The 26,766-nt window shown below is 51.6% G+C and overlaps 1 protein-coding gene across 13 annotated transcripts in view; it reads right to left on the bottom strand.

Annotated features, from left to right (window-relative positions):
* ERC1 (ELKS/RAB6-interacting/CAST family member 1) overlaps positions 1 to 26,766 on the bottom strand; it is a 66,727-nt gene that overhangs the window by 16,536 nt on the left and 23,425 nt on the right. For 3 of the 13 annotated variants that reach the window (XM_077267037.1, XM_077267038.1, XM_077267046.1), the window contains exons 3-16: positions 15,015 to 15,431; positions 13,806 to 13,880; positions 13,421 to 13,576; positions 12,534 to 12,626; positions 12,050 to 12,217; positions 10,506 to 10,673; positions 9,618 to 9,755; positions 9,379 to 9,519; positions 9,074 to 9,214; positions 8,937 to 8,969; positions 8,122 to 8,315; positions 7,916 to 7,927; positions 5,695 to 5,830; positions 1,960 to 2,091 (exon numbers count right to left, since the gene is read on the bottom strand). In XM_077267037.1, the coding sequence (XP_077123152.1) occupies positions 1,960 to 2,091; positions 5,695 to 5,830; positions 7,916 to 7,927; positions 8,122 to 8,315; positions 8,937 to 8,969; positions 9,074 to 9,214; positions 9,379 to 9,519; positions 9,618 to 9,755; positions 10,506 to 10,673; positions 12,050 to 12,217; positions 12,534 to 12,626; positions 13,421 to 13,576; positions 13,806 to 13,880; positions 15,015 to 15,431 (2,004 nt within the window). The remainder of the gene's footprint in view (positions 1 to 1,959; positions 2,092 to 5,694; positions 5,831 to 7,915; positions 7,928 to 8,121; positions 8,316 to 8,936; positions 8,970 to 9,073; positions 9,215 to 9,378; positions 9,520 to 9,617; positions 9,756 to 10,505; positions 10,674 to 12,049; positions 12,218 to 12,533; positions 12,627 to 13,420; positions 13,577 to 13,805; positions 13,881 to 15,014; positions 15,432 to 26,766) is intronic. The other 10 variants (XM_077267044.1, XM_077267050.1, XM_077267042.1 and 7 more) reach the window with 9 other exon arrangements.

Below are 26,766 nucleotides of genomic sequence, written 5' to 3' on the forward strand. Positions count from 1 at the left end.
CGAGCCTGGAGGGGAATGATTAATTGGGTTGGTGATTAAAGGTTCGTAGATTAGAGCAAGGATGTCACCGCGGAGTCGCAACTAAGTTATTAAACCGCTTGTCCAGCGATTAACGAGGCGAAGAAATTAATCGAGAGCAGGAAGATGTTACTTATTAATCAGGTCGGCCGCCGCCGGCGAGAGGAAAGGGAAGATCAGGGACAGAGTCACTATCAGCAGCTTGTAGGAGACTTTCCTGGGATGTAATATTCGGTCTTGGCCACTAGAGGTCAGTAGGGCAGGAGAATCTCCAGGGGAAGCAGCTTGCTTTACAGCCTGCCGTCACACTTTATTGTCAGATGGAGGGAGAGTGATGACGGCTGCGGGATCGGGCAGCGGTGTGGGGTTACTAATCAGGCGAAGGGTAAACAGGTCCTGGGGAGGAAGGTCACCACAGTTCGGGCACGGGTGGCTCACTATACCTTGCACCATTTAAAGGCAGGGTGACCGACGTCATGCAGCGCTTCACAAGACCGCTTCGGACAGGCAGAGAGACAAGATAGGAGGTAAGCATGCAATTATACAGGCACGGTGTATGGCGGAAGCAAAATCATCCTAATGTAAAGGGAGCCGAAACACCTACCCACTGAGCCGTGCACTAAATCCTCACCCACCTTTGCCATTAGACCAATGTAATGGCCCAACAGTCTCATCATCCTGTGCATCAAATCCTCCAACTGTGCTAAAGTACACAAGGACATATACTCACTGAGCCACACACTGCTCCATTGTCAAATCGTCCAATAAAGTCCCATACTAAGCTAAAGTGATTAACACATTGTATTCACAACGGCAGAACATTGGGAAGATACCCAAGGCATTTACCCACTGAGTCAGTCAAGAACTAACTTGTGTAGTGGTCACTAGGACAAGCTCCTACTCATACTGTCCTTTTTATAAATTCCTAAGCTAATGTACTGAAGGACATTTACTCACTGAACCACACACCGTATCTTCTAAAACTAACATAACAAGGCTCCTTACTTAGTCAAAGTAAGAACACTAGAACATTTTCCCACTAAGCTGCACATCTCCTTCATAACGTGTTCAATCTACCTAATGTAAAAAAGTACAAGGAAATATACCCACTGAGCTGCACAAGCTCTCATTTTTATCCTATAAATACAAATCCTAGACAAATCTTCCTAATATTCACAATTTCATGTTCCCACTGAGCCACCCCCCCCTACAATCTCCTTACCAATATGTGTACCAGAGACGCCTAGGGAAATTATGTAATTATTGTGGGAAGATGTTCCCACTGATCCACCCAATATTTTCTCATCAACTTGTGTAGTGCAACTACAGTAACAGATTCAAGGACGTGTTACCCACTCATCCATGTACTGTTTTCTTGCCATGCTGTGCTACAGTCGTGTAATAGATACAAGGTTGTGTTCCCACTGAGCCGCACACCAACTCCTTACCATGCAAAGCAAAAATTCGCACATAGCTACTGAGCCAACACTTTCCAGCTGCAAAGTAAAAGGATCCCGTCAATTAGTAAGCTGTTAAGCCTGGACTTTCTATCGAACATTGGAGCACGTTCTCACTGAGCCAAGGATTGGGAATACATGCTATCCAATAGTCTTTTTACCTAGTCCTCTGGTCTATGCATTTAAAAGAGCTATCTGGTACGTTTCCCCACTGAGCCAGCTCCTCCGTAGGGAAAAGCATTCTTTTATCTCACTGAGCCAATCACCACACTCTCAGAGGAAACTTGTATGCAGCCCCTTAAATGATATGAATAACCATGCTGGGAGTTGTAGTTTTGCAGCATAAGGAGAAACAGGCGACCCCCGCTGTAACCCCAAAATCAGTCAGAAATGGCTGCAGACGGCAGAATTCAGAATGCAGCTCTGGGAGTGACTGGAGAAGACGTGTGTGGTTGGCGGTGCACCCCGGCACCCGGCGGCTGACCTGCTTCTGATAGTCGGCCCTGGCGGACTCCTCCTGGGCCAGCACCATTTCCCGCTCGGCGGTGATCTGCACGCTTTCGCGCAGCGCCTCTTCCAGTTCTTCGATGCGGTCGTCCTTCTGATGCATGACGTCCTGCGGAGAGGAAGGCAGACGGGTGAGGAGGCGCTAGAGACCCCAGGCAGAGAGGAAACCGTCAGCAAGGAGGAGATGAGAAGAAGCAGGAGGTTAGTGGTGAAAAATCCAGTGCAAAGAGGGCGTCCAGCAGGAGAACGGCGCGGCGTCGGCCATGGAGTCACAGAGACAGCAGCGGAGGATAGGAAGCCACAGGCGACGAGAGTAGTTAGTAGACAGACCGGTGAGTAGACCCTTCCGGTTAGTGAAGAGTTAATAGATCACGCACACAAAAAGGTAAAGAGGAAATGCAGCTAGCCAGGGCATGCTGGGAGTTGTAGTTTTCACTGATCTGGACGGGTTTTCTGCTTCTTAAGACGTCGTCATTTACTGACAGCAAGCAGAGGTCTTGGAAAAATTAAAGGGGGACGGGGGACATGCAGCTGCAGCTTTAGGTCCGGCGGCTGTCTCCTGCGAGACGTCCTGTGGCCGCCCTGACGCTCTCGGAGGCCACGGCCGCGACTTCCTCAGAACGAGACACATCCAGTAAAACGGCTTCTGTGTGTCCAAAGTAAACAGGCACAAACCGCAAGCCCCGCGCCGGACACCCTGGCCCCCAGCCAGCGGAGGGAGTAAAGATGGCTGCCTGGACGGTCCCCGAGCGAGTCTCCAAAAACCACCGTCCCCTCGGAGACCCAAAATTCATCCTCCCAAACACAACAACCTGAGAGGCGGAGGCCAAGCACCTCAATCACGGCCTCTTAGAGAGCCCCCCGCTGACTAATTGGAGGGGCCCTAATCCATCTCTGTGAATGGAGCCTCTGTCGCTGCACCCTCCGCCAGACGCGAAGAGGAAAGGTTTCGGGGATGTTCTTAACATATTTCCACCTGGAGACTGACGAGGAACGAGACCTCAAAGCGGCGGCAGGAATCCGTCCAAAGGGGAAAAAAAGAAAAAAAAAACAACGTGAAAACCATCTGATTATCATCGCTCTCCTCCTGTGACATCGGAGGGGGCCGGCCGCCATCTTCTGGGGTCAGCGGGGCGTGTGCCACCGGGTATTTATATGGTGGGACGCGCAGATGGTCGCCCACGGGAACTTGCTCATCTTATTTTCCGTGCTATTGATTCCGGCCAAAACCGCGGAGACCAGAAGGTTTCTAAAACGGCGTTTTCTGTGAACTGACCCCAAACCTGCGGCTCCAGGGGTGCGGTGGTCTACGGCCGGCCTACATTAAGTCTGAAAAAGAAAACATCACAGCAGATGTCCGATAATCTGGAATCCAATACTCTAGAATTTCCGGCAATGAGAATCCTAAGCCAGGAGAGGTTGGAAACGATGTGTTCGGGCGAGTATGAGCGGCTAAACCTGTAATCCGGAATCTGATGATCTGGAATCTCTGAGGACAATGAACAGGAGCCTCCTGTAATCTGGAATCTGATAGTCTGGAATCTCTGAGGACAATGAACAGGAGTCTCCTGCAATCCGGAATCTGATGGTCTGGAATCGCTGAGGACAATGAACAGGAGCCTCCTGTAATCCAGAATCTGATGGTCTGGAATCGCTGAGGACAATGAACAGGAGTCTCCTGTAATCCGGAATCTGATGGTCTGGAATCGCTGAGGACAATGAACAGGAGCCTCCTGTAATCCAGAATCTGATGGTCTGGAATCTCTGAGGACAATGAACAGGAGTCTCCTGCAATCCGGAATCTGATTGTCTGGAATCTCTGAGGACAATGAACAGGAGCCTCCTGTAATCTGGAATCTGATGGTCTGGAATCTCTGAGGACAATGAACAGGAGCCTCCTGTAATCTGGAATCTGATGGTCTGGAATCTCTGAGGACAATGAACAGGAGCCTCCTGTAATCCAGAATCTGATCGTCTGGAATCTCTGAGGACAATGAACAGGAGCCTCCTGTAATCCGGAATCTGATGGTCTGGAATCTCTGAGGACAATGAACAGGAGCCTCCTGTAATCTGGAATCTGATGGTCTGGAATCTCTGAGGACAATGAACAGGAGCCTCCTGTAATCTGGAATCTGATGGTCTGGAATCTCTGAGGACAATGAACAGGAGCCTCCTGTAATCTGGAATCTGATGGTCTGGATTATCCAGCACAAATCGTTGCATTTTTTGCATTGCAGACTTCATTTTCCAGCAAAAAGAAACGTCCATAATTCCAGAATTTGATAATCTCGTAACCCGGCAATAAACTGGATTAATTAAGACACCGCTTGATAATCTGGAAAAAGACTAAGACACTGTAAAACAGTGAGCTCCGTTATTCAGGATGTGGGGTCTCTTTGCTTTATGCCCCCCAGGTCTTGTATCAGCCGGAGTGTAAATGAATGCTGTCACTTCTGGTCATCCGGACGGCACACGTGAGGCGCAGCGACTGAACGTTGTCCATGGAGGGGTTAATAATCCTCTATTAGACAGCAGAGACCACCACAGGCCCCGGGTGAAAGGAGACGGGAGGACCCCAGATCGATAGGAAGCGGAAGGACGACGGGCGCCGGGGGGGGGGTCTGAGGGCAGGATGACGGGACACAGAGACCGGAGCGATGGGAAATGGGAAGATGACGGGTCCTCGGAGACAAGACGACGGGCCACAGAGCCCAGAGTGATGGGAAGTTGGAGGATGATGGGCCCAGAGGGAAGAATAATTGGTCCCAGAGGCAGGATGATGGGCAACAGAGCCTGGAACTATGGGGAGTGTTATAATTACAGGCCCCAGAGCCAGGACGACAGGCCCCAGGGGCAAGACGACGGGCCACAGAGGCCTGAGCGATGGGAAGTCAGAGGATTATGGGCCCCGAGGGAAGAATAATTGGTTCCAGAGGCAGGACGGGCCACAGAACCCGGAGCAATGGGAAGTTGGAGGATGACGAGCCAAAGAGACCGGAGCAAAGGGAAGTGGGAGGATGATGGACCCCAAGGACGACGGGCCCCAGGGGCAGGACGACGGGCCACAGAGCCTGGAGCAATGGGAAGTGGCAGGACGACGGGTCCCAGGGAAGAGAAGAAACAAGAAGACTATAGGCGTGAATGGAGGCAGAAGGACCGCAAACCCCACAGATGAGAGAATGCCAGGGCCCACGAGGTGCGAGGGGAAGGAGGTAGACCAGAAGCCCCGAGGTGTGGGACCACGAGAACCACAGACCTAAGGAGAAAGGGAAGAGGGTCAGGACCACGGGCCCTGGGAGAGGAGAGGAAGGTAGGAGAACCACAGAGCTGCCAGACTTAGTCACCTCCTCTGTACAGCCCTCCCCTGAAATCCTCTGTACTGCTGATGAGCCCACGCTCAGGCTGAGCCCCACGTGCGTCCATCCTCTTGCTTACATCATGATCCAGACCAGTCCGTCAGTCACAATACTCATAGTCCTCCCATGAAATACTCTGTGCTGCAGGGGAAAGCAGAGCCCTCCTCTGCGGTTACCGTCCTGTATCCTCGACTCCTTTCCATTCCCTGCTGATATATACGAGGCGCTGCTCCCCTGAAATACTCTGTGCTGCTGTGGATACTACTCCACACTGCCTGCCCCGTACCCTCAGACATAATCTGTACGGCCCCCCGGCTCCTGACACCCTCTGCTCCGCTGTTCCTCTGCGCTCCTACCTGCAGCTGCTGGGAGCTGTCCGTCAGGTTGTCCTCCCGGCGTCTCGCCTCCTCCAGGAGCTGCGCGTTCTTCTTCTTCTCCACCTGCTCCTTGTGCTTCAACGTCGCCACCTTCTTATTCTGGTCTTTGTTTTGCCTGTGAGAGACATAAATTAGGTGGTGAGAAGCCCCCTCGCATGTCTATCCGCTCCCAGGAAAGCTGGGTGACCACCAACATGGCGCCCGTGGTCGCTGAGTCTTTTACGGTGGTCACCCAGCTTTCCCAGACACAGAAAAACTACAAAAGGCGGGAAAATGTTCTCAATCTTTATGATGGGACGAGAATACTATTTTACTATTAGCTGAGCCCCCTGATGGGGGGTTAGGACCCCCACACAGGCAGATTAACCCCCCACTTCCCTATGGTTGGACAGAGCCCAGGCCCTCTAAGGGAATAGCAGGATTTACATGGGACTGACAGTGCTGAGTTGGCAAGCAGCCCCATCCTACAGCTACGCAGGGCAGAAGTGGTCTCCAGGGGCCGCCGGAGCAGAGCGGGGTCTCTCCAGTGACCCTCGCACCTCCACACAAAGGCTTTGCTGATGGTCTGGAAACGCACAGAATCATCCAGAGTCGTCGGGGGGCACAGAGACAATGAGCAGCGGGCACAGGGCAAACCCCAGCTCAGCACAAGCAGCCAGCGAGCACGCTGACGGGGCAGACCACCGGCATTAACCCCTGGGTCTCCAGCAGCCCCCGCACACGGTGGATGTCTGGGTCTCTGCAGAGTACAGGGGGTCAAGCTAGTGGGCTGCAACTTGGAGACAGTTGTCCTACAACTGACAAGTGAGGGGCTGCAGGCATCATGGGACATCTGACAACAAGTCCAGTATGCCCCCGTTGTCAACACTGCCCCTCTGCAATGCCCCTGCTGGTAGTCTCCAGCCTGACAACTCCTTGGGCTGCCTCCGACTGACAACCTGACGTTTTCCGTAGACTGCCCTTAGTCTGCTAACATCTGCTCCCATCTGACAACACCCAACCTGTCGCCTGCTGACAACCCTTCCACATTCTCTCTGTTTCTGCCTCCTGCTGACAACCCTTCCACATTCTCTCTGTTCTGCCTCCTGCTGACAACCCTTCCACATTCTCTCTGTTCTGCCTCCTGCTGACAACCGTTCCACATCCTCACTACACTGCCTCCTGCTGACAACCGTTCCACATTCTCTCTACACTGCCTCCTGCTGACAACCCCTCCACATCCTCACTACACTGCCTCCTGCTGACAACCCCTCCATGTCCTCTCTGTTCAGCCTCCTGCTGACAACCCTTCCACATCCTCACTACACTGCCTCCTGCTGACAACCGTTCCACATTCTCTCTACACTGCCTCCTGCTGACAACCCTTCCACATTCTCTCTACACTGCCTCCTGCTGACAACCCCTCCACATCCTCACTACACTGCCTCCTGCTGACAACCCCTCCATGTCCTCTCTGTTCTGCCTCCTGCTGACAACCGTTCCACATCCTCACTACACTGCCTCCTGCTGACAACCGTTCCACATTCTCTCTACACTGCCTCCTGCTGACAACCCTTCCACATTCTCTCTACACTGCCTCCTGCTGACAACCCCTCCACATCCTCACTACACTGCCTCCTGCTGACAACCCCTCCATGTCCTCTCTGTTCAGCCTCCTGCTGACAACCCTTCCACATCCTCACTACACTGCCTCCTGCTGACAAGCCTTCTTTATCCTAACTGCTCTGCCTCCTGCTGACAACCCTTTCACATCTTCTCTACACCACCTCCTGCTGACAACCCTTCCACATCCTCTCTACAAGGCCTCCTGCTGACAACCCTTCCACATCCTCACTACACTGCCTCCTGCTGACAACCCTTCCACACCCTCACTACACTGATTCCTGACAACCTTAATTTAGGGGGAAGATTTAGCTCGTGTAGGCACTTGTCACCATTTCGAGCCCTCTGCTTGTTGTCAGTGAGCGGCATTCTTTATCCAGACCTCCTGACCTCACAGCTGAGGGTTTGTTACCATCTCATCTCATATAGGCAATCTTCTGGAGCTAATCACACATTACCTACACTGACAAACTACCAACAAGGGCAGCCATATTGGGTGCGCCTGTAAATACCCTCCCTTGTCTCTTGCAAAGCTGGGTGCCAATTCCAGGAGCATAGCCGGTCACTGGTAAAGCCGCGGCATGAGAGCCGCACTCACCTGGATGTCACGCTGAGGACGGCCGCAAGTCCGGGAAAGAGACAGCAAGAGAGAGTCAGATAAAGAGACAGTTAATAAACAGGACAGAAGATTATAGACGGGAAACAGAGACGGTTATAACCCCCAATATACCGGTGTAGGGGGAGCACAGAGCAGGAGTGCGGCGCCCCCCAGAGGCGCAGGTCACCTCCTCCCGGCCCGCTCACCTCTCCAGCTCGGCGATCTTCGTGTCCTTCTCGTTCTTCTCATTCTCCATCTCCTTCAGGATGTCCAGGAGCCGGTCCACCTCTGCCTGAGACTTGCCAGCCTCCTCCCGCAGCTTCGCCACCTCTTTCTCCAGCTGCTGGACCCTCTCGTTCACCTCGGGGTTGGATTTTGCATCCTGCGCAACGTCGTGGGCCTAACGAGACAGAAAATAACTGAGAAAGGGTGACATTAAAAAAAAGGGGGCTGCGGGAATCGTGGTATGACGAGCCCTAGGGTGGCCATATCGGTTGCACATCATGTCCCTCCTGCTGAGCTCATCACTCAGCAGGACGATGATGTCGGCTCGCTAGGACTTTCCAGTTTGCTTGGCACGAACACCAACTTTGGTTTGTGATGACGCAGATATGGTGAACATATGGGGACTGCGCCCAGCCGGGGCCGAGGAGGCAGACAGCACTGTCCATGTTGGGACAGTGCTGTGGGCAGCTGCCAGGGTCCGGGGGGATAGATGGTCCGCACCCCGCCGTGATAATTAACAGTCGCCTGTTTACATAAGGATCTACCGGTACACCTGGCACCATTGGCGCGGTCACTGCCCAGCAGGGTGAAGTCACATCCACAGGACGGGGGCAGGAAGGCCAAAAAACCACACAGGACTAATCATAGGGCACAGAAGATGAGGAGACCCGCCCTGGACTGGGAACCCAAAGGGGATGAGAACCGCCATCAGGCATGGACGGGGGGGCCGCATGGACAGGGGCACAACATGCGGTGTCAGCTTTAGCACACAGGGGTCCATGCTGTGGGGACTTACTGCTTTTCCAACGTGCTGTGACCCATCTGACTGCTACGAACAAGAAACAGACTGGATTCAGAGAGGAGCTGGACGGACGAGGAAACACCGGGACGATATATCGGGGGTCTCGAACAGACGAGCCCCCAGCTCCTCACCTTCCTGAGCTGGCTCTCAAGCTTCAGACATTCCTCCTTCCTCTGCTCCAGTGCGATCTCCAGGGATTTCAGTCTGGAGTCTTTCTTCAGGCCGGAGGAGGCCAAGGTCGAGGCGTGTTCCTTCAGGTCCAAGAGCGAAGACTGCACGGACCAGAAAAGAGACGGCATGACCCAGATGCCCAGACACTGGTGACCATCATACCCCGGACGAGCCCCCGCGTGTTCTCCGGACGAGCCCCCGCGTGTTCTCCGGACGAGCCCCCGCGTGTTCTCCGGACGAGCCCCCGCGTGTTCTCCGGACGCACCTCTTTCTCGGACAGGTCTCCCTGTAAGGTGCTGACTTTCTCTCTCAGGTCTTTCAGCTCCTTCTTGTAAGACTCCAGCTCCTCCTGCTTCTCGCGTTCATCTCGGTCCCTCTGGTCTTTCAGACGTTCGATGATTCTCTCCTGAGGGCAAGAGGACACCTTCGTGTTAGCGCTGCCCGCAATGGTCGGGGTCCAGAGCAGGTTTGGGAGCTCAGACCGATGCCTTTATGCCGCCTTACCTTCTCGGCCAGCGCCTCCTCCAAGGTGGTCAGGGCAGTGTCCGTGTTGGTGGTGTCGGCTTGGAGGGATTTGACTCGTTCCTTCAGGCTGCCCAGCTGCTTCTCCTTGTCCCGCAGCTGCTCCTGGAGGTTCTCGATCTAGGAATCAAACACGTATATGGTGAAATTCCTTTAGTCCGGCATCCGATACTCCGGTAAGTCATATGTCTGCACCTCTTAGGTCCCGAGTGACAGGTAACGAGCCGCCCTGGCCCCACACGTGGGATGAAGGCTTCCCTCTAATTAGTGAGACCTGCCGGCCACATCAGGGCCACGTCGCAGACTCCTGTGTACACAGGACGAGCCCGGCTTCCAAAAATATGAGCAGCCAAAAATAAGGCAATTCAGGATAAACGTCACAGGAGATCCCACGAGACAAGACCACCTTGTTGTCTGAAGACGCTGCCAGACGAAGGGTTCAGAGACGAGGCCGTGGGCAGCAGCGCCCGACCTCCCATCACCTGACCGGTGCGGGCCGACGACACATTCCGATGTGACTAAATATGATTAGCCCACACATACTGGGGTGCTACTACAAGTCTCAGCAAGTGTTGCAGGACGAGACCACTGCCAACAACAACAAGCAGAGAAGTGGTCAGACTGCGCCATCTGGTGGTGAGAGCTGAGAACTGCACCCAACACTGATGCCGTAAGATTGCGTCACTCACCCCAGGATGACAATCTACCAGAAGCACAAAGTATCTGTGGACAGACCCCACATCCCCCACAGCTGAGGGTTTGTTACATTTCTACCCAATGCAGACAATCCTCTGGGCTCCAGACTCATACACTGTAACAAACCATCAGGACAGAAGAGAGTTCACCGGATGGAGAAAGGTCTTCGCTCACCTTCTTCTGCAGCACGTTCACCTTCCTCTCCTTCACGTCCAGCATGTCCTTCAGATCGTGGATCTCCCCGGACAGGGTGCCCTTCTCCTCCGACATCTCCTGGATCTGCTTCGTCTTCTTGTTCAGCATGGTCTCCTTCTCCTCCAGCCGCAGGCGCAGCGCGTCCACCTGTGAGCGGGGGCGGGGCATGAGCTGGACTCCTCCCACTACCGCGCACAAGAACTGCCCCCAAACTGCCCAAAGACTCCTCCCAGTACCCTCTGACTCCACCCACATTCATATACCTCATGCTACCTAGACACGACACGCCAATCAAACTCCACGCACCTGACCACTAGCTGGCGCTAACAAATGAGACATGTGACCTCACTCCACCCACCAAACACAAACGTTTTCCTAAACGTTTTCCTAATGACTCCATCCCATGGAGTTTCCTTCCAGCCCTTTAATACCCCGTGCCCCTATTATGGGGGCTCCATCGACTTATTACCCTTGGACTAACTCCACCTACACTCATAACAAATTTCCATCAGCTTAAAAAGCCCCCCTCCCCCCCCCCCAAACCCCCCCCCCCCCAGGTCCCCGGCTGCCATCCGTCCCCCCCGATCGCCCTCCAGCCCCCTCAACGTCCCTGGCCACTCTCGAGCCCCACCAACCACCATCCGGCCACCCCTACGTCCACGGCCGCCCTCCAGCCCCCTCAACGTCCCCGGCCGCCATCCAAACCCCCCAACCGCCATCCAGCACCCCCAACGTCCCTGGTAGCCATCCAATCCCCCCTGACCTCCCTCCAGCCCCCTCAACGTCCCCAGCTGTTCTCCAGCCTCCCCAACCGCCATCCAGCCCCCCCGACTGCCCTCCAACCCCTCAAGGTCCACGGCCGCCCACCAGCCCCCTCATCATCCCTGGCCGCCCTCCAGCCTCCCCAACATCCATGGCTGCCCTCCAACCCCCTCAACGTCCCCGGCCACCCAGCACCCTCCACAACGTCCCCGGCAGCCCTCCAGTTCCCCCGACCATCCTCCAGCCCCCTCAATGTCCCAGGCCGCCCTCCAGCCTCCCCTAACACCATCCAGTCCCCCAACGTCCCTGGCTGCCCTCCAGCCTTCCCAACTGCCATCCAGCCCCTCCAACGTCCCCAGCCGCCATTCATCCCCCCTGACCGCCCTCCAGCCCTCAACGTCCCCAGCCGCCCTCCAGCCCCAGCCTCCTGCACTCTACCTCCACCCAGCTACCCTCCAGCCCCAGCCTCCTGCACTCTACCTCCACCCAGCTACCCTCCAGCCCCAGCCTCCTGCACTCTACCTCCACCCACCAGCCCCAGCCTCCTGCACTCTACCTCCACCCAGCCGCCCACCAGCCCCAGCCTCCTGCACTCTACCTCCACCCAGCCGCCCACCAGCCCCAGCCCCCTGCACTCTAAAACTCACTCATTTAACTCCGCCCTCTGCAGACCCTTTAGCGCCACCCACTGCACCCGACTCCACCCTCTTACGCTATGTTGCCCGCCCCCTGAGCTCATATTTCGGCTGAAGCCTGCTCACCTCGGTCTGCAGGATGGCGGCGCGCTGCTCCTTGGCGGTCAGCGACTCCTTCAGGACCTCCACGTGCTGCTTGCTGTCAGAGAACTGGTTGTTGAGCGTCTCCAGCTTGGTCTGCAGGGCCAGCAACTCCGTGTCCTTCCGGGAGAGCTCCTGCTTCACCTGCCCAATCTGCAGGAAGGGAGCGACAAGGACAAACTGAGAACAAGATGGCGGCCGGCGCCGGGCGAGAAATCTCCGGAGCATCATACGAGACACGTACAACCAGATCTGATAGAGCGCCCCCTGAAGGAGCAAGTCAGCCCAAGAAATGCAAGGCACCCAGCTTTCCTAGACTGGGTATTTCCAGATTAAAGGGCCAGCGCCCCAGAGTTTGCAGTGAGTGCAGAGGTTAGTGCTAGTGATTGATAGAGGGAGATGTTAGTGGCAGCGCAGTCCGCCAGGAAGAGACAGGGAAAGCCAGCGGACAGACAACGAGGAGCCTTACGCCAGACAGCTCCGACTGCAGAGCTGACGCTCGTCTCCGCAGATCCTCCGCCTGACTCTCCTTTGTAGTCAGTTCCTCTTTCAGCTGCTCTACCTGTCAGGAAACACAATGCTCAGTACCGCCAGGTGCAGCATCAATGGAGGACCTCCGAGACCACCCTGATCGAAAGGGGAACACCACCCTGATCGAAAGGGGAACTCCACCCTTACATCGCCTAACAAATGTTCTGCTAGGTGGAGACTTTCCACATAACACACAGAGGCTAAAAGCTTCCCCTGACCCAAACCTGCTCGCACAAAGCTGAGAGTTTGGTACAATGTCACACTATTAACAAGGGCTGTCGCGGCTGAGCTGACACATTGTAACGAATCATCAGCTGTGTGAGAACTATTCCATTTACTGACAGCAATCAAAACTAAACCCATAGGGCATTCGCAAGATACAAAATGATGAAGCTTTATCAACACAAAATGGATGCTGGCCCTTTAACTGATAACTTAAGAGTTCCCACTTTATAAACGAAAAGACACTGCAAAATGTGAGCGGTGTCGCTATAGTCTGCATTCAGCTTTTACTCGCAGTTATCAGCCGACGCAGAGAAAGCAGGAAGGATGACAAGGGCTGCACTGCCACCTGGTGGACGGGCCAGGTACTGTCACACATCACTTCCTACTTTCGGAAGCTTCTTATTCTGCAGCTGCCTACTTCTTTTACTCAGTCCTGTGCGTTACATGACTTCGCTGTGAGGTTGCAGAATAGCGAGTGCAGCTCTGAGGTTTACATTGCATATGGAGGGGAAACAGACTTGAAACATCTACAATAAAGACAGTAGAGTTGGGGGGGGTCTGAGCCCTGAGCTTCCGGGGGTGGGCCGCCTCGCCTCTTACCTTGTTCTTCATGAACTTGGAGTGGCTGCGGTACACCTCCATCTGCTTCATCTCCTCCTCCCGCTCCTCCGTGCTCAGGGCCCCGTTAGATTTCAGCATCTGGATCTCGTCCTCCAGATCACGCAGGCCGCGCTCCATGGACGTGATCTTAGAGTCCTAGGAAACGACTGGGGTCAGGGGACTGGGATCTAGTGCGATCCCCCCATCTGTCCTAACGATTGTGGTGTTCCCTTTAAGGCCCGTATTCCTGAATATAGGGCGCTCCTGTGATCCTATGCTCCCTTTACAGAGGGGCCCCGGCACTCGCCCTCCTTGCCAGGTGACGGACTGCTGTATACAGAGGTCTTGGCAGAGGTGGACATGGGTACGGGTGGGGGTCTCGTACCTTCATCTCGATCACGGTCTGCAGGGCTTTCGTCTTGGCAGAATCCGGAGCGTTCTCGAAGCGGCGGTGGATTTCCTGCAAAGACAATAATAAGACAGGTGAGACACTGCCTTTCCCACTGCCTGCCCCAAGAGACGGGCACTGCCAGACGCCGCCGTGCCACAATGGAACGGCTCCCATGAAAGGAAGAGGAACGCACTCCCTCTGGGCAGGATGTGGCCGAGATCTACTCTTGGATCTCTGTGCTAACCCTAGGGACAATGAGCAGCAGACACTGGCACCAGGGGGCGCCCCATAGAAAAAAAGCACCCTCTTAAACCACGGGCATCAAGGGCACAGCTGGGAACTAGCAGGAGACCCCCAAAAATTCCTCTGGCTCAGAATCTACAGGGAGCTGCAGTTTCCAATTTGGCCACAAGATGGCAGCCTAGATTTCACCACCACCTTATATACAGCACAGGTGACCCCAAATTGGGAGGAGCTATGCCGTGTCATGTGACGTCTCTACGTGACCTCGTGTCCCCAGGAGCCAGGTCAGGTCTGCTGGCTTTTCTAGTATCATTTCCCCATCTGATAAGCAGATGTGACATTCAGGGCTCTGGGAAAGCTGGATGACATCAATTAGTAGGCTGCAAACGCGACCTCTACCATACCCCACACTCCAGCTTTCCCAGGCTCCTGACTGGTATATTATAGAGCCACAGAAATCCAAATCTGAGCAAGGGGGAGAGCAGCTGATCTGCAAAAGTTGGGTGCAAATTTATTTTAGGGATTAATACTGGGGAAAGGGGCATGTATGGCGGTATAGCCGCGGGCGGCGCCACTTCGCTGCAAAAAAAAAAAAACAGCGACAAAACAAGAGCATTTATCAGACACCCACGGGCACCATGGCAACCGTCTCCGTGGAAACAAGAAAGTAGCCGTCTGTTAATGTACTCTGGGCGTGCGGCGTCGCTGCGGAGACATTAACCTTTACACTGCCGGGACGATGACGAGGGAGGGGAAAAAAAAAAGTTAAATAAATTAACTAAAAAAAAAAAATAATAATAATAATTTTTTTTTACTCCAATCACAACCAGAGCAGCTTTCAAAATTGCACAATCCCAGATTATAAAGCAAAAAAAACAAAAAAACTGAATTTCCCCACACTGCCCGATGCAGCGTTGCACTGCAGCTTTGGCTGTGAGCGGAGGACGGGGCGGTAATGACCTCTCGCAGCATGTTGCTCTCCTTCTCCTTCTGGTCCAGCAGACTCTCCAGGTGGTGGACGTGCATCTCGGCCTCGGCCAGCCGGCGCGTCCTCTCGTGGTCCTCGTCCATCACCTTGGAGGACACCCCCTTGCTCTGCAGCATCTCCAGCAGCTTCTTGATGGACTCGTCCCTGGCGTTCAGCGTCTGCTTCTGCGTCTCGATGCGCAGCTCCATCTCCTCCAGCGTCTTGCGCAGCAGGAACAGCTCCTTGGCCTGCCGCTCGTGCTCGCTGTGGAGGATGCGGAAGTTTTCCTCGGTGGGTTCGGAGGTGTAGGCCTCCTTGGAGCGCCCCCCGCTGTCCTGCTGGAAGAGCTGGTTCAGGTCGCGCTGGATGCGGAGCTCGTCCTGCATCGCCTGGATGGTCAACTGGAGATGCTGGAAACAGAAAAGAGAAAAAACGGGATCAGAGGAGGACAGGAGGCTGACACCAGAGAGCAGTAGAAGACACCCGCACGCCATCTGGCGGCTCGGATACAAGGCGGTGACATTCGCCGCCTACCGAGACTTTTCTCACGTCAAGTGGCCGCAGATGGTGATAAAGTACGGCCTCGTAGATCAGCGCTGACGTCTACGGCCATAAATCGCAGATTCCCGACCAGTCGTCCAGACGGCAGGATAATGGCCGGCCGGACCCCCCCACACAGAGGACAATGGCCGGCCGGACCCACACACACACACACACGCACACACACACACACGACAATGGCCGACCGGACCCCCCCCCCCCCCCACACACACGCACACACACGCACACACACACACACACACACACACACGACAATGGCCGACCGGACCCCCCCACACACAGAGGACAATGGCCAACCGGGCCCCCCCACACAGAGGACAATGGCCCAATGGACCCCCCTACACAGAAGAAAATGGGGGCCGTGAGCCGACAGAATACACAATGGCCTCTTCGCACAGAGCACAGGTTCACGTAGGGTGAGGACATTACTGCAACGCAGGAAGAAAAACCCCCAAAACTAACAGAAGTAATAAAGTAATATACTCCAATCACAGCCAAAGCTGCAATGCCACCCCCTGCTGGCCTCCGCATGGCAGTGCCGCCCCCTGCTGGTTTAAGGTTTATTTAGGTGCCCAGAGGAGTGGATACAAGAAAAATATTGTACTACTAGATGGTGGCCCGATTCTAACGCATAGGGTATTCTAGAATGCACAGACACGTAGTGTATAACACAGCCCACGCAGGACGCAACACAGCCCACGCAGGACGCAACACAGCCCACGCAGGACGCAACACAGCCCACGCAGGACGCAACACAGCCCACGCAGGACGCAACACAGCCCACGCAGGACGCAACACAGCCCACGCAGGACGCAACACAGCCCACGCAGGACGCAACACAGCCCACGCAGGACGCAACACAGCCCACGCAGGACGCAACACAGCCCACGCAGGACGCAACACAGCCCACGCAGTACGCAGCACAGCCCACGCAGTACGCAACACAGCCCACGCAGTACGCAACACAGCCCACGCAGTACGCAACACAGCCCACGCAGTACGCAACACAGCCCACGCAGTACGCAACACAGCCCACGCAGTACGCAACACAGCCCACGCAGTACGCAACACAGCCCACGCAGTACGCAACACAGCCCACGCAGTACGCAACACAGCCCACGCAGTACGCAACACAGCCCACGCAGTACGCAACACAGCCCACGCAGTACGCAACACAGCCCACGCAGTACGCAACACAGCCCACGCAGTACGCAACACAGCCCACGCAGTACGCAACACAGCCCACGCAGTACGCAACACAGCCCACGCAGTACGCAACACAGCCCACGCAGTACGCAACACAGCCCACGCAGTACGCAACACAGCCCACGCAGTACGCAACACAGCCCACGCAGTACGCAACACAGCCCACGCAGTACGCAACACAGCCCACGCAGTACGCAACACAGCCCACGCAGTACGCAACACAGCCCACGCAGTACGCAACACAGCCCACGCAGTACGCAACACAGCCCACGCAGTACGCAACACAGCCCACGCAGTACGCAACACAGCCCACGCAGTACGCAACACAGCCCACGCAGTACGCAACACAGCCCACGCAGTACGCAACACAGCCCACGCAGTACGCAACACAGCCCACGCAGTACGCAACACAGCCCACGCAGTACGCAACACAGCCCACGCAGTACGCAACACAGCCCACGCAGTACGCAACACAGCCCACGCAGTACGCAACACAGCCCACGCAGTACGCAACACAGCCCACGCAGTACGCAACACAGCCCACGCAGTACGCAACACAGCCCACGCAGTACGCAACACAGCCCACGCAGTACGCAACACAGCCCAGTAGTATATAGCACAGCCCACGTAGTATATTGCACAGCCCAGTAGTATATAGCACAGCCCACGTAGTATATTGCACAGCCCACGCAGTATATAACACAGCCCAGTAGTATATAGCACAGGCCACGTAGTATATAGCACAAGCCACGTAGTATATTGCCCAGCCCACGCAGTATATAACACAGCCACATAGTATATAACACAGCCACATAGTATATAGCACAGCCCACGTAGTATATAACTAACACAGCCCACTAAGTATATAACACAGCCACGTACTATATAGCACAGCCCACGTACTATATAACACAGGCCACGCAGTATATAACACAGGCCACGCAGTATATAACACAGGCCACGCAGTATATAACACAGGCCACGCAGTATATAACACAGGCCACGCAGTATATAACACAGGCCACGCAGTATATAACACAGGCCACGCAGTATATAACACAGGCCACGCAGTATATAACACAGGCCACGCAGTATATAACACAGGCCACGCAGTATATAACACAGGCCACGCAGTATATAACACAGGCCACGCAGTATATAACACAGGCCACGCAGTATATAACACAGGCCACGCAGTATATAACACAGGCCACGCAGTATATAACACAGGCCACGCAGTATATAACACAGGCCACGCAGTATATAACACAGGCCACGCAGTATATAACACAGGCCACGCAGTATATAACACAGGCCACGCAGTATATAACACAGGCCACGCAGTATATAACACAGGCCACGCAGTATATAACACAGGCCACGCAGTATATAACACAGGCCACGCAGTATATAACACAGGCCACGCAGTATATAACACAGGCCACGCAGTATATAACACAGGCCACGCAGTATATAACACAGGCCACGCAGTATATAACACAGGCCACGCAGTATATAACACAGGCCACGCAGTAAATAACACAGGCCACGCAGTATATAACACAGGCCACACAGTATATAACACAGGCCACATAGTATATAGCAATGTGGGCACCATATCCCTGTTAAAAAAAAAAAAACAATTAAAATAAAAAATAGTTATATACTCACCTTCCGGCGGCCCCTGGATCCAGCCCAGCCCTTTAGCGATGCTCCTCGTGACGCTCCGCTCCCAGTGATGCCTTTCGGCAATAACCCGCGATCATGTAGCAGTCTCGGGAGACCGCTACGTGATCTCGAGTCATTGCTGCAATGCATTCTTGGGACCGGAGCGTCAAAGGCTGTGGCGGACTTCGGAAGGTGAGAATATAATGTTCTTTTTGTTTGTTTGTTTTTTTTTATTATTTTTAACATTATAGGTTTTTACTATTGATGCTGCATAGGCAGCATCAATAGTAAAAAGTGAAGTGGTGTTTAACTCCCGCCCCAAACTCGCTGATTGGTTGCGGCCGGCCACGACCAATCAGCGACCCAGGATTTCCGTTACGGAAGTTACAGACAGACAGAAGTACCCCTTAGGCAATTGTATATATAGATGAGTGAAGCCTAAAATATATAGCAGCAAAATAGTGACCGAACCTCTGGATGTGACTAGAGGAATACAAGGTAATGAAGCGGAGAAGATGATGGACGGCTGTAATGTCACCACAGAAACAAAAAAGGGTCCAGCCCCAGAAATCAACTACAACCCCCAGCAGAGCAGAAACAGCATCAGAATGCAATACCACAGCTCAACAGTAGGGGCAGCAGAGACATAACTGAGCCACCAACTACAGCATATACACTGCACAGTATCACCCCCCCATATATATACACTGCACAGTATCACCTCCATATATATACACTGCACAGTATCACCTCCCATATATATACACTGCACAGTATCACCTCCCATATATACACTGCACAGTATCACCTCCCATATATATACACTGCACAGTATCACCTCCCATATATATATATATATATACACTGCACAGTATCACCTCCCATATATATATACACTGCACAGTATCACCTCCCATATATATACACTGCACAGTATCACCTCCCATATATATATACACTGCACAGTATCACCTCCCATATATATACAGTGCACAGTATCACCTCCCATATATATACACTGCACAGTATCACCTCCATATATATATATATATATACACTGCACAGTATCACCTCCCATATATATACACTGCACAGTATCACCTCCCATATATATACACTGCACAGTATCACCCCCCCATATATATACACTGCACAGTATCACCTCCATATATATACACTGCACAGTATCACCTCCCATATATATATACACTGCACAGTATCACCTCCATATATATATACACTGCACAGTATCACCTCCCATATATATACACTGCACAGTATCACCTCCCATATATATACACTGCACAGTATCACCCCCCCATATATATATACACTGCACAGTATCACCTCCATATATATACACTGCACAGTATCACCCCCCCCCATATATATACACTGCACAGTATCACCTCCATATATATACACTGCACAGTATCACCCCCCCATATATATACACTGCACAGTATCACCCCCCATATATATACACTGCACAGTATCACCCCCCATATATATACACTGCACAGTATCACCCCCATATATATACACTGCACAGTATCACCCCCATATATATATACACTGCACAGTATCACCCCCCCATATATATACACTGCACAGTATCACCCTCCCATATATATACACTGCACAGTATCACCCTCCCATATATATACACTGCACAGTATCACCCCCCATATATATACACTGCACAGTATCACCCTCCTATATATATATATATATATATATATATATATATATATATATATATATATATATATATATATATATATATATATATACATACATATATACACACTGCACAGTATCCCCCCGTATATATACACTGCACAGAATCCCCCCGTATATATACACGGCACAGTATCCCCCCGTATATATACACTGCACAGTATCACCCTCCATATATATACACTGCACAGGATCACCCTCCCGTATATATACACTGCACAGTATCACGCTCCCGTATATATACACTGCACAGTATCACCCCCTGTATATATACACTGCACAGTATCACACCCCAGTATATATACACTGCACAGTATCACACCCCAGTATATATACACTGCACAGTATCCCACCGTATATGTACACTGCACAGTATCCCCCCTGTATATGTACACTGCACAGTATCCCCCCTGTATATATACACTGCACAGTATCCCCCCTGTATATATACACTGCACAGCACCCCCCCGTATAAACACTGCACAGTATCCCCCCCGTATATATACACTGCACAGTTATCACCCCCCATATACACTTCACAGTATCACACCCCTGTATATATACACTGCACAGTGTCACCCCCCGTATATACACGCTGCACAGTATCCCCCCCGTATATACGCGCTACAGTGTCACCCTCCGTATATATACACTGCACAGTATCACCCCCCCCCTCGTATATATGCACTGCACAGTATCACCTCCATATATATACACTGCACAGTATCACCTCCCATATATATACACTGCACAGTGTCACCCTCCGTATATATACACTGCACAGTATCACCCCCCCCCCCCGTATATATGCACTGCACAGTATCACCCTCCGTATATATACACTGCACAGCATCACCCCCCGTATATATGCACTGCACAGTATCACCCCAAGTATATATACACTGCACAGTATCACCCTCCATATATATACACTGCACAGTATCACCACCATGTATATATACTCTGCACAGTATCACCCCCCCCCCCCGTATATACACACTGCACAGTATCACCCTCCATATATATACACTGCACAGGATCACCCTCCCGTATATATACACTGCACAGTATCACGCTCCCGTATATATACACTGCACAGTATCACCCCCCCCCCCCCCCGCATAGAAACACTGCACAGGATCACCCCCAGTATATACACTGCACAGTATCGCCCCCGGATATATACACTGCACAGTATCCCTTCTGTATATATACACTGCACATTATCACCCCCCCTATAAATACACACTGCAGTATCACCCCCTATATATACACTGCACAGTATCACCCCCCTAAATATACACTGCACAGTATCACCCCCTATATATACACTGCACAGTATCACCCCCCTATATATACACTGCACAGTATCACCCCTCGTATATATACACTGCACAGTATCACCCCTCGTATATATACACTGCACAGTATCACCCCCCTATATATACACTGCACAGGACCACTCCTCCTGTATATATACACACTGCACATTATCACCCCCCGTACACACTTCACAGTATCACACCCCTGTATATATACACTGCACAGTATAACACCCCCGTATATATACACTGCACAGTGTCACCCCCCCCCCCGTATATACACGCTGCACAGTATCCCCCCCGTATATACGCGCTGCACAGTATCACTCCCCGTATATATACACTGCACAGTACGACTCCTCCTGTATATATGCACTGCACAGTAGCACACCCCGTGAATATAAATACACTGCACAGCACCACTCCTCCTCGTATATGTATACACTGCACAGTATCACCCCCGTATATATACACTGCACAGTGTCACCCTCCGTATATATACACTGCACAGTATCACCCCCCCCCCCCCCCGTATATATGCACTGCACAGTATCACCCTCCGTATATATGCACTGCACAGTATCACCCTCCATATATATATACACTGCACAGGATCACCCTCCCGTATATATACACTGCACAGGATCACCCTCCCGTATATATACACTGCACAGTATCACGCTCCCGTATATATACACTGCACAGTATCACGCTCCCGTATATATACACTGCACAGTATCACCCTCCCGTATATATACACTGCACAGGATCACCCTCCCGTATATATACATTGCACAGGATCACCCTCCCGTATATATACACTGCACAGTATCACCCTCCCGTATATATACACTGCACAGTATCACCCTCCCGTATATATACACTGCACAGGATCACCCTCCCGTATATATACATTGCACAGGATCACCCTCCCGTATATATACACTGCACAGTATCACCCTCCCGTATATATACACTGCACAGGATCACCCTCCCGTATATACACTGCACAGGATCACCCTCCCGTATATATACACGGCACAGTACCACTCCTCCTGTATATATACACTGCACAGTACTCCTCCTCCTGTATATATACACTGCACAGTACCACTCCCCCTGTATATATACACTGCACAGTACCACTCCCCCTGTATATATACACTGCACAGTACTCCTCCTCCTGTATATATACACTGCACAGTACCACTCCTCCTGTATATATACACTGCACAGTACCACTCCTCCTGTATATATACACTGCACAGTACCACTCCTCCTGTATATATACACTGCACAGTACCACTCCTCCTGCATATATAAACTGCACAGTACCACTCCTCCTGTATATATACACTGCACAGCACCACTCCTCCTGTATATATACACTGCACAGTATCACCCCCCCCGCATAGAAACACTGCACAGTATCACCCTCCGTATAAATACACTGCACAGTATCAAGCTCCCGTATATATACACTGCAGAGTATCACACCCCCCCCGCATAGAAACACTGCACAGGATCACCCCCAGTATATACACTGCACAGTATCACCCCCCCTACATCTACACTGCACAGTATCACCCCCCGTATATATACACTGCACATTATCACCCCCCTATATCTACACTGCACAGTATCACCCCCCGTATATATACACTGCACAGTACCACTGCTCCTGTATATACAGTACAGACCAAAAGTTTGGACACACCTTGTCATTTAGGCTAAGTTCACACGTTGCAGAATTGCCGCAGAAATTTCCGCGGCAATTCTGCGCCTCCTGCCGTGGGTATATCGCATGCAGAATTAGCATGCATATACCCGCAGAAAACTAGCGTTTTGCAAGCGTAATTAGCTTGCAGAATGCTAGAGTTTTCCAAGCGATCTGTAGCATCGCTTGGAAAACTGACAGGTTGGTCACACTTGTCAAACATAGTGTTTGACAAGTGTGACCAACTTTTTACTATAGATGCTGCCTATGCCGCATCTATAGTAAAAGATCGAATGTTTAAAAATAATAAAAAAAATAAAAAACATGGTTATACTCACCTGCAGACCTCAGCGGCGTCCGTTCCTATAGCTGGAGTGCAGTGAAGGGCCTGCGATTACGTCACTGTCTTGTGATTGGTCGCGTGAGTCACATGAGCGGTCACGCGACCAATCACAAGACAGTGACATCATCACAGGTCCTGAACCACATTATATATAGGAACGGAAGAGAGATCATGCACCGGAGAGGCGGGAACACTTCGGGGGCCATCAGAAGGTGAGTATAGGACTATTTTTTATTTTAATTCTTTTTTTTTACCAATTATATGGTGCCCAGTCCATGGAGGAGAGTCTCCTCTCCTCCACCCTGGGTACCAACCGCACATGATCTGCTTGCTTCCCGCATGGTGTGCACAGCCCCGTGCGGGAAGTAAGCAGATCAATGCACTCCTATGGGTGCAGAATCGCCGCGATTCCGCAATTTTAATGAACATGCTGCGTTTTTTTCTGGAATGGGATTCCGCTCAGGAAAAAAAATGCAGCATGTGCACAAAAAATGCGGAATGCATTCTATTACATAGGATGCTTAATGTAAGCGTTTTTTTTCACGGTTTTATAGCGTTTTTATAGCGAAAAAACGCGAAAACAAACGCGAAAAATATGCTACGTGTGCACACAGCCTTAAAGATTTTTCTGTATTTTCATGACTATGAAAATTGTACATTCACACTGAAGGCATCAAAACTATGAATTAACACATGTGGAATTATGTACTTAACAAATAAGTGTGAAACAACTGAAAATATGTCTTATATTCTAGGCTCTTCAAAGTAGCCACCTTTTGCTTTGATGACGGCTTTGCACACTCTTGGCATTCTCTTGATGAGCTTCAAGAGGTAGTCACCGGGAATGGTCTTCCAACAATCTTGAAGGAGTTCCCAGAGATGCTTAGCACTTGTTGGCCCTTTTGCCTTCACTCTGCGCTCCAGCTCACCCCAAACCATCTCGATTGGGTTCAGGTCTGGTGACTGTGGAGGCCAGGTCATCTGGCGTAGCACCCCATCACTCTCCTTCTTGGTCAAATAGCCCTTACACAGCCTGGAGGTGTGTTTGGGGTCATTGTCCTGTTGAAAAATAAATGATGGTCCAACTAAACGCAAACCGGATGGAATAGCATGCCGCTGCAAGATGCTGTGGTAGCCATGCTGGTTCAGTATGCCTTCAATGTTGAATAAATCCCCAGTGTCACCAGCAAAGCCCCCCCACACCATCACACCTCCTCCTCCTCCATGCTTCACGGTGGGAACCAGGCATGTAGAGTCCATCCGTTCACCTTTTCTGCGTCGCACAAAGACACGGTGGTTGGAACCAAAGATCTCAAATTTGGACTCATCAGACCAAAGCACAGATTTCCACTGGTCTAATGTCCATTCCTTGTGTTCTTTAGCCCAAACAAGTCTCTTCTGCTTGTTGCCTGTCCTTAGCAGTGGTTTCCTAGCAGCTATTTTACCATGAAGGCCTGCTGCACAAAGTCTCCTCTTAACAGTTGTTGTAGAGATGTGTCTGCAGCTAGAACTCTGTGTGGCATTGACCTGGTCTCTAATCTGAGCTGCTGATAACCTGCGATTTCTGAGGCTGGTGACTCGGATAAACTTATCCTCAGAAGCAGAGGTGACTCTTGGTCTTCCTTTCCTGGGGCGGTCCTCATGTGAGCCAGTTTCTTTGTAGCGCTTGATGGTTTTTGCCACTGCACTTGGAGACACTTTCAAAGTTTTCCCAATATTTCGGACTGACTGACCATCATTTCTTAAAGTAATGATGGCCACTCGTTTTTCTTTACTTAGCTGCTTTTTTCTTGCCATAATACAAATTCTAACAGTCTATTCAGTAGGACTATCAGCGGTGAATCCACCAGACTTCTGCTCAACACAACTGATGGTCCCAACCCCATTTATAAGTCAAGAAATCCCACTTATTAAACCTGACAGGGCACACCTGTGAAGTGAAAACCATTCCCGGTGACTACCTCTTGAAGCTCATCAAGAGAATGCCAAGAGTGTGCAAAGCAGTCATCAAAGCAAAAGGTGGCTACTTTGAAGAACCTAGAATATCTACTATATAATTGTCTAAGGGTCACTTCCGTCTGTCTGTCTTTTTGTCTGTCTGTCACGGATATTCATTGGTCGCGACATCTGTCTGTCATGGAATCCAAGTCGCTGATTGGTCGTGCTGTTTTGCCACGACCAATCAGCGACAGGCACAGTCCGGCGGAAAAATGGCCGCTCCTTCCTCCCCGCAGTCAGTGCCCGCTCCATACTCCCCTCCAGTCTGCACTCACACAGGGTTAATGGCAGCGGTAACGGACCGCGTTATGCCGGGGTGTAAAGCACTCCATTAACGCGGCTATTAACCCTGTGTGACCTACCTTTTACTATTCATGCTGCCTATGCAGCATGAATAGTAAAACGATCTAATGTTAAAAATAATTAAAAAAAAAATAAAAATCGTTATATACTCACCGTCCGTCAGCCACCGGATCAACAACAGGCCTTTCCCGCTCATGACGCTCCGGTAGCCGGTCCATGCTGCGATCTCGCGAGATGATGACGTAGCGGTCTCGCGAGACCGCTACGTCATCATCTCGCGAGACCGCAATGCACTCTTGAGACCGGAGCGCACGAGCAGCGTCGGTAACCGCTTGGCTTGGATCCGGGGGCTCCGGAAGGTGAGTATATAACTATTTTTTATTTTATTTCTTATTTTTAACAGGGATATGATGCCCACATTGCTATATACTGCGTGGGCTGGGCAATATACTACGTGGGCTGGGCAATATACTACGTGGGCTGCACAATGTACAACGTCGGCTGCGCAATGTACAACGTCGGCTGCGCAATGTACTACGCATACATATTCTAGAATACCCGATGCGTTAGAATCGGGCCATCATCTAGTAAGACATAGTTGTTTCACACTTTTTTGTGAAGTCTATAATTCCACATGTGTTAAATCATAGTTTTGATGCCTTCAGTGTGAATGTACAATTTTCATAGTCATGAAAATACAGAAAAATCTTTAAATGAGAAGGTGTGTCCAAACTTTTGGTCTGTACTGTACACTGCACAGTACCACTCCTCCTGTATATATACTGCACAGTACCACTCCTTCTGTCCTGTATATATACACTGCACAGTACCACTCCTCCTGTATATATACACTGCACAGTACCACTCCTCCTGTATATATACACTGC

Source organism: Ranitomeya variabilis, chromosome 5 (assembly GCF_051348905.1).
Source record: "Ranitomeya variabilis isolate aRanVar5 chromosome 5, aRanVar5.hap1, whole genome shotgun sequence".
Lineage (NCBI taxonomy): Eukaryota > Metazoa > Chordata > Amphibia > Anura > Dendrobatidae > Ranitomeya > Ranitomeya variabilis.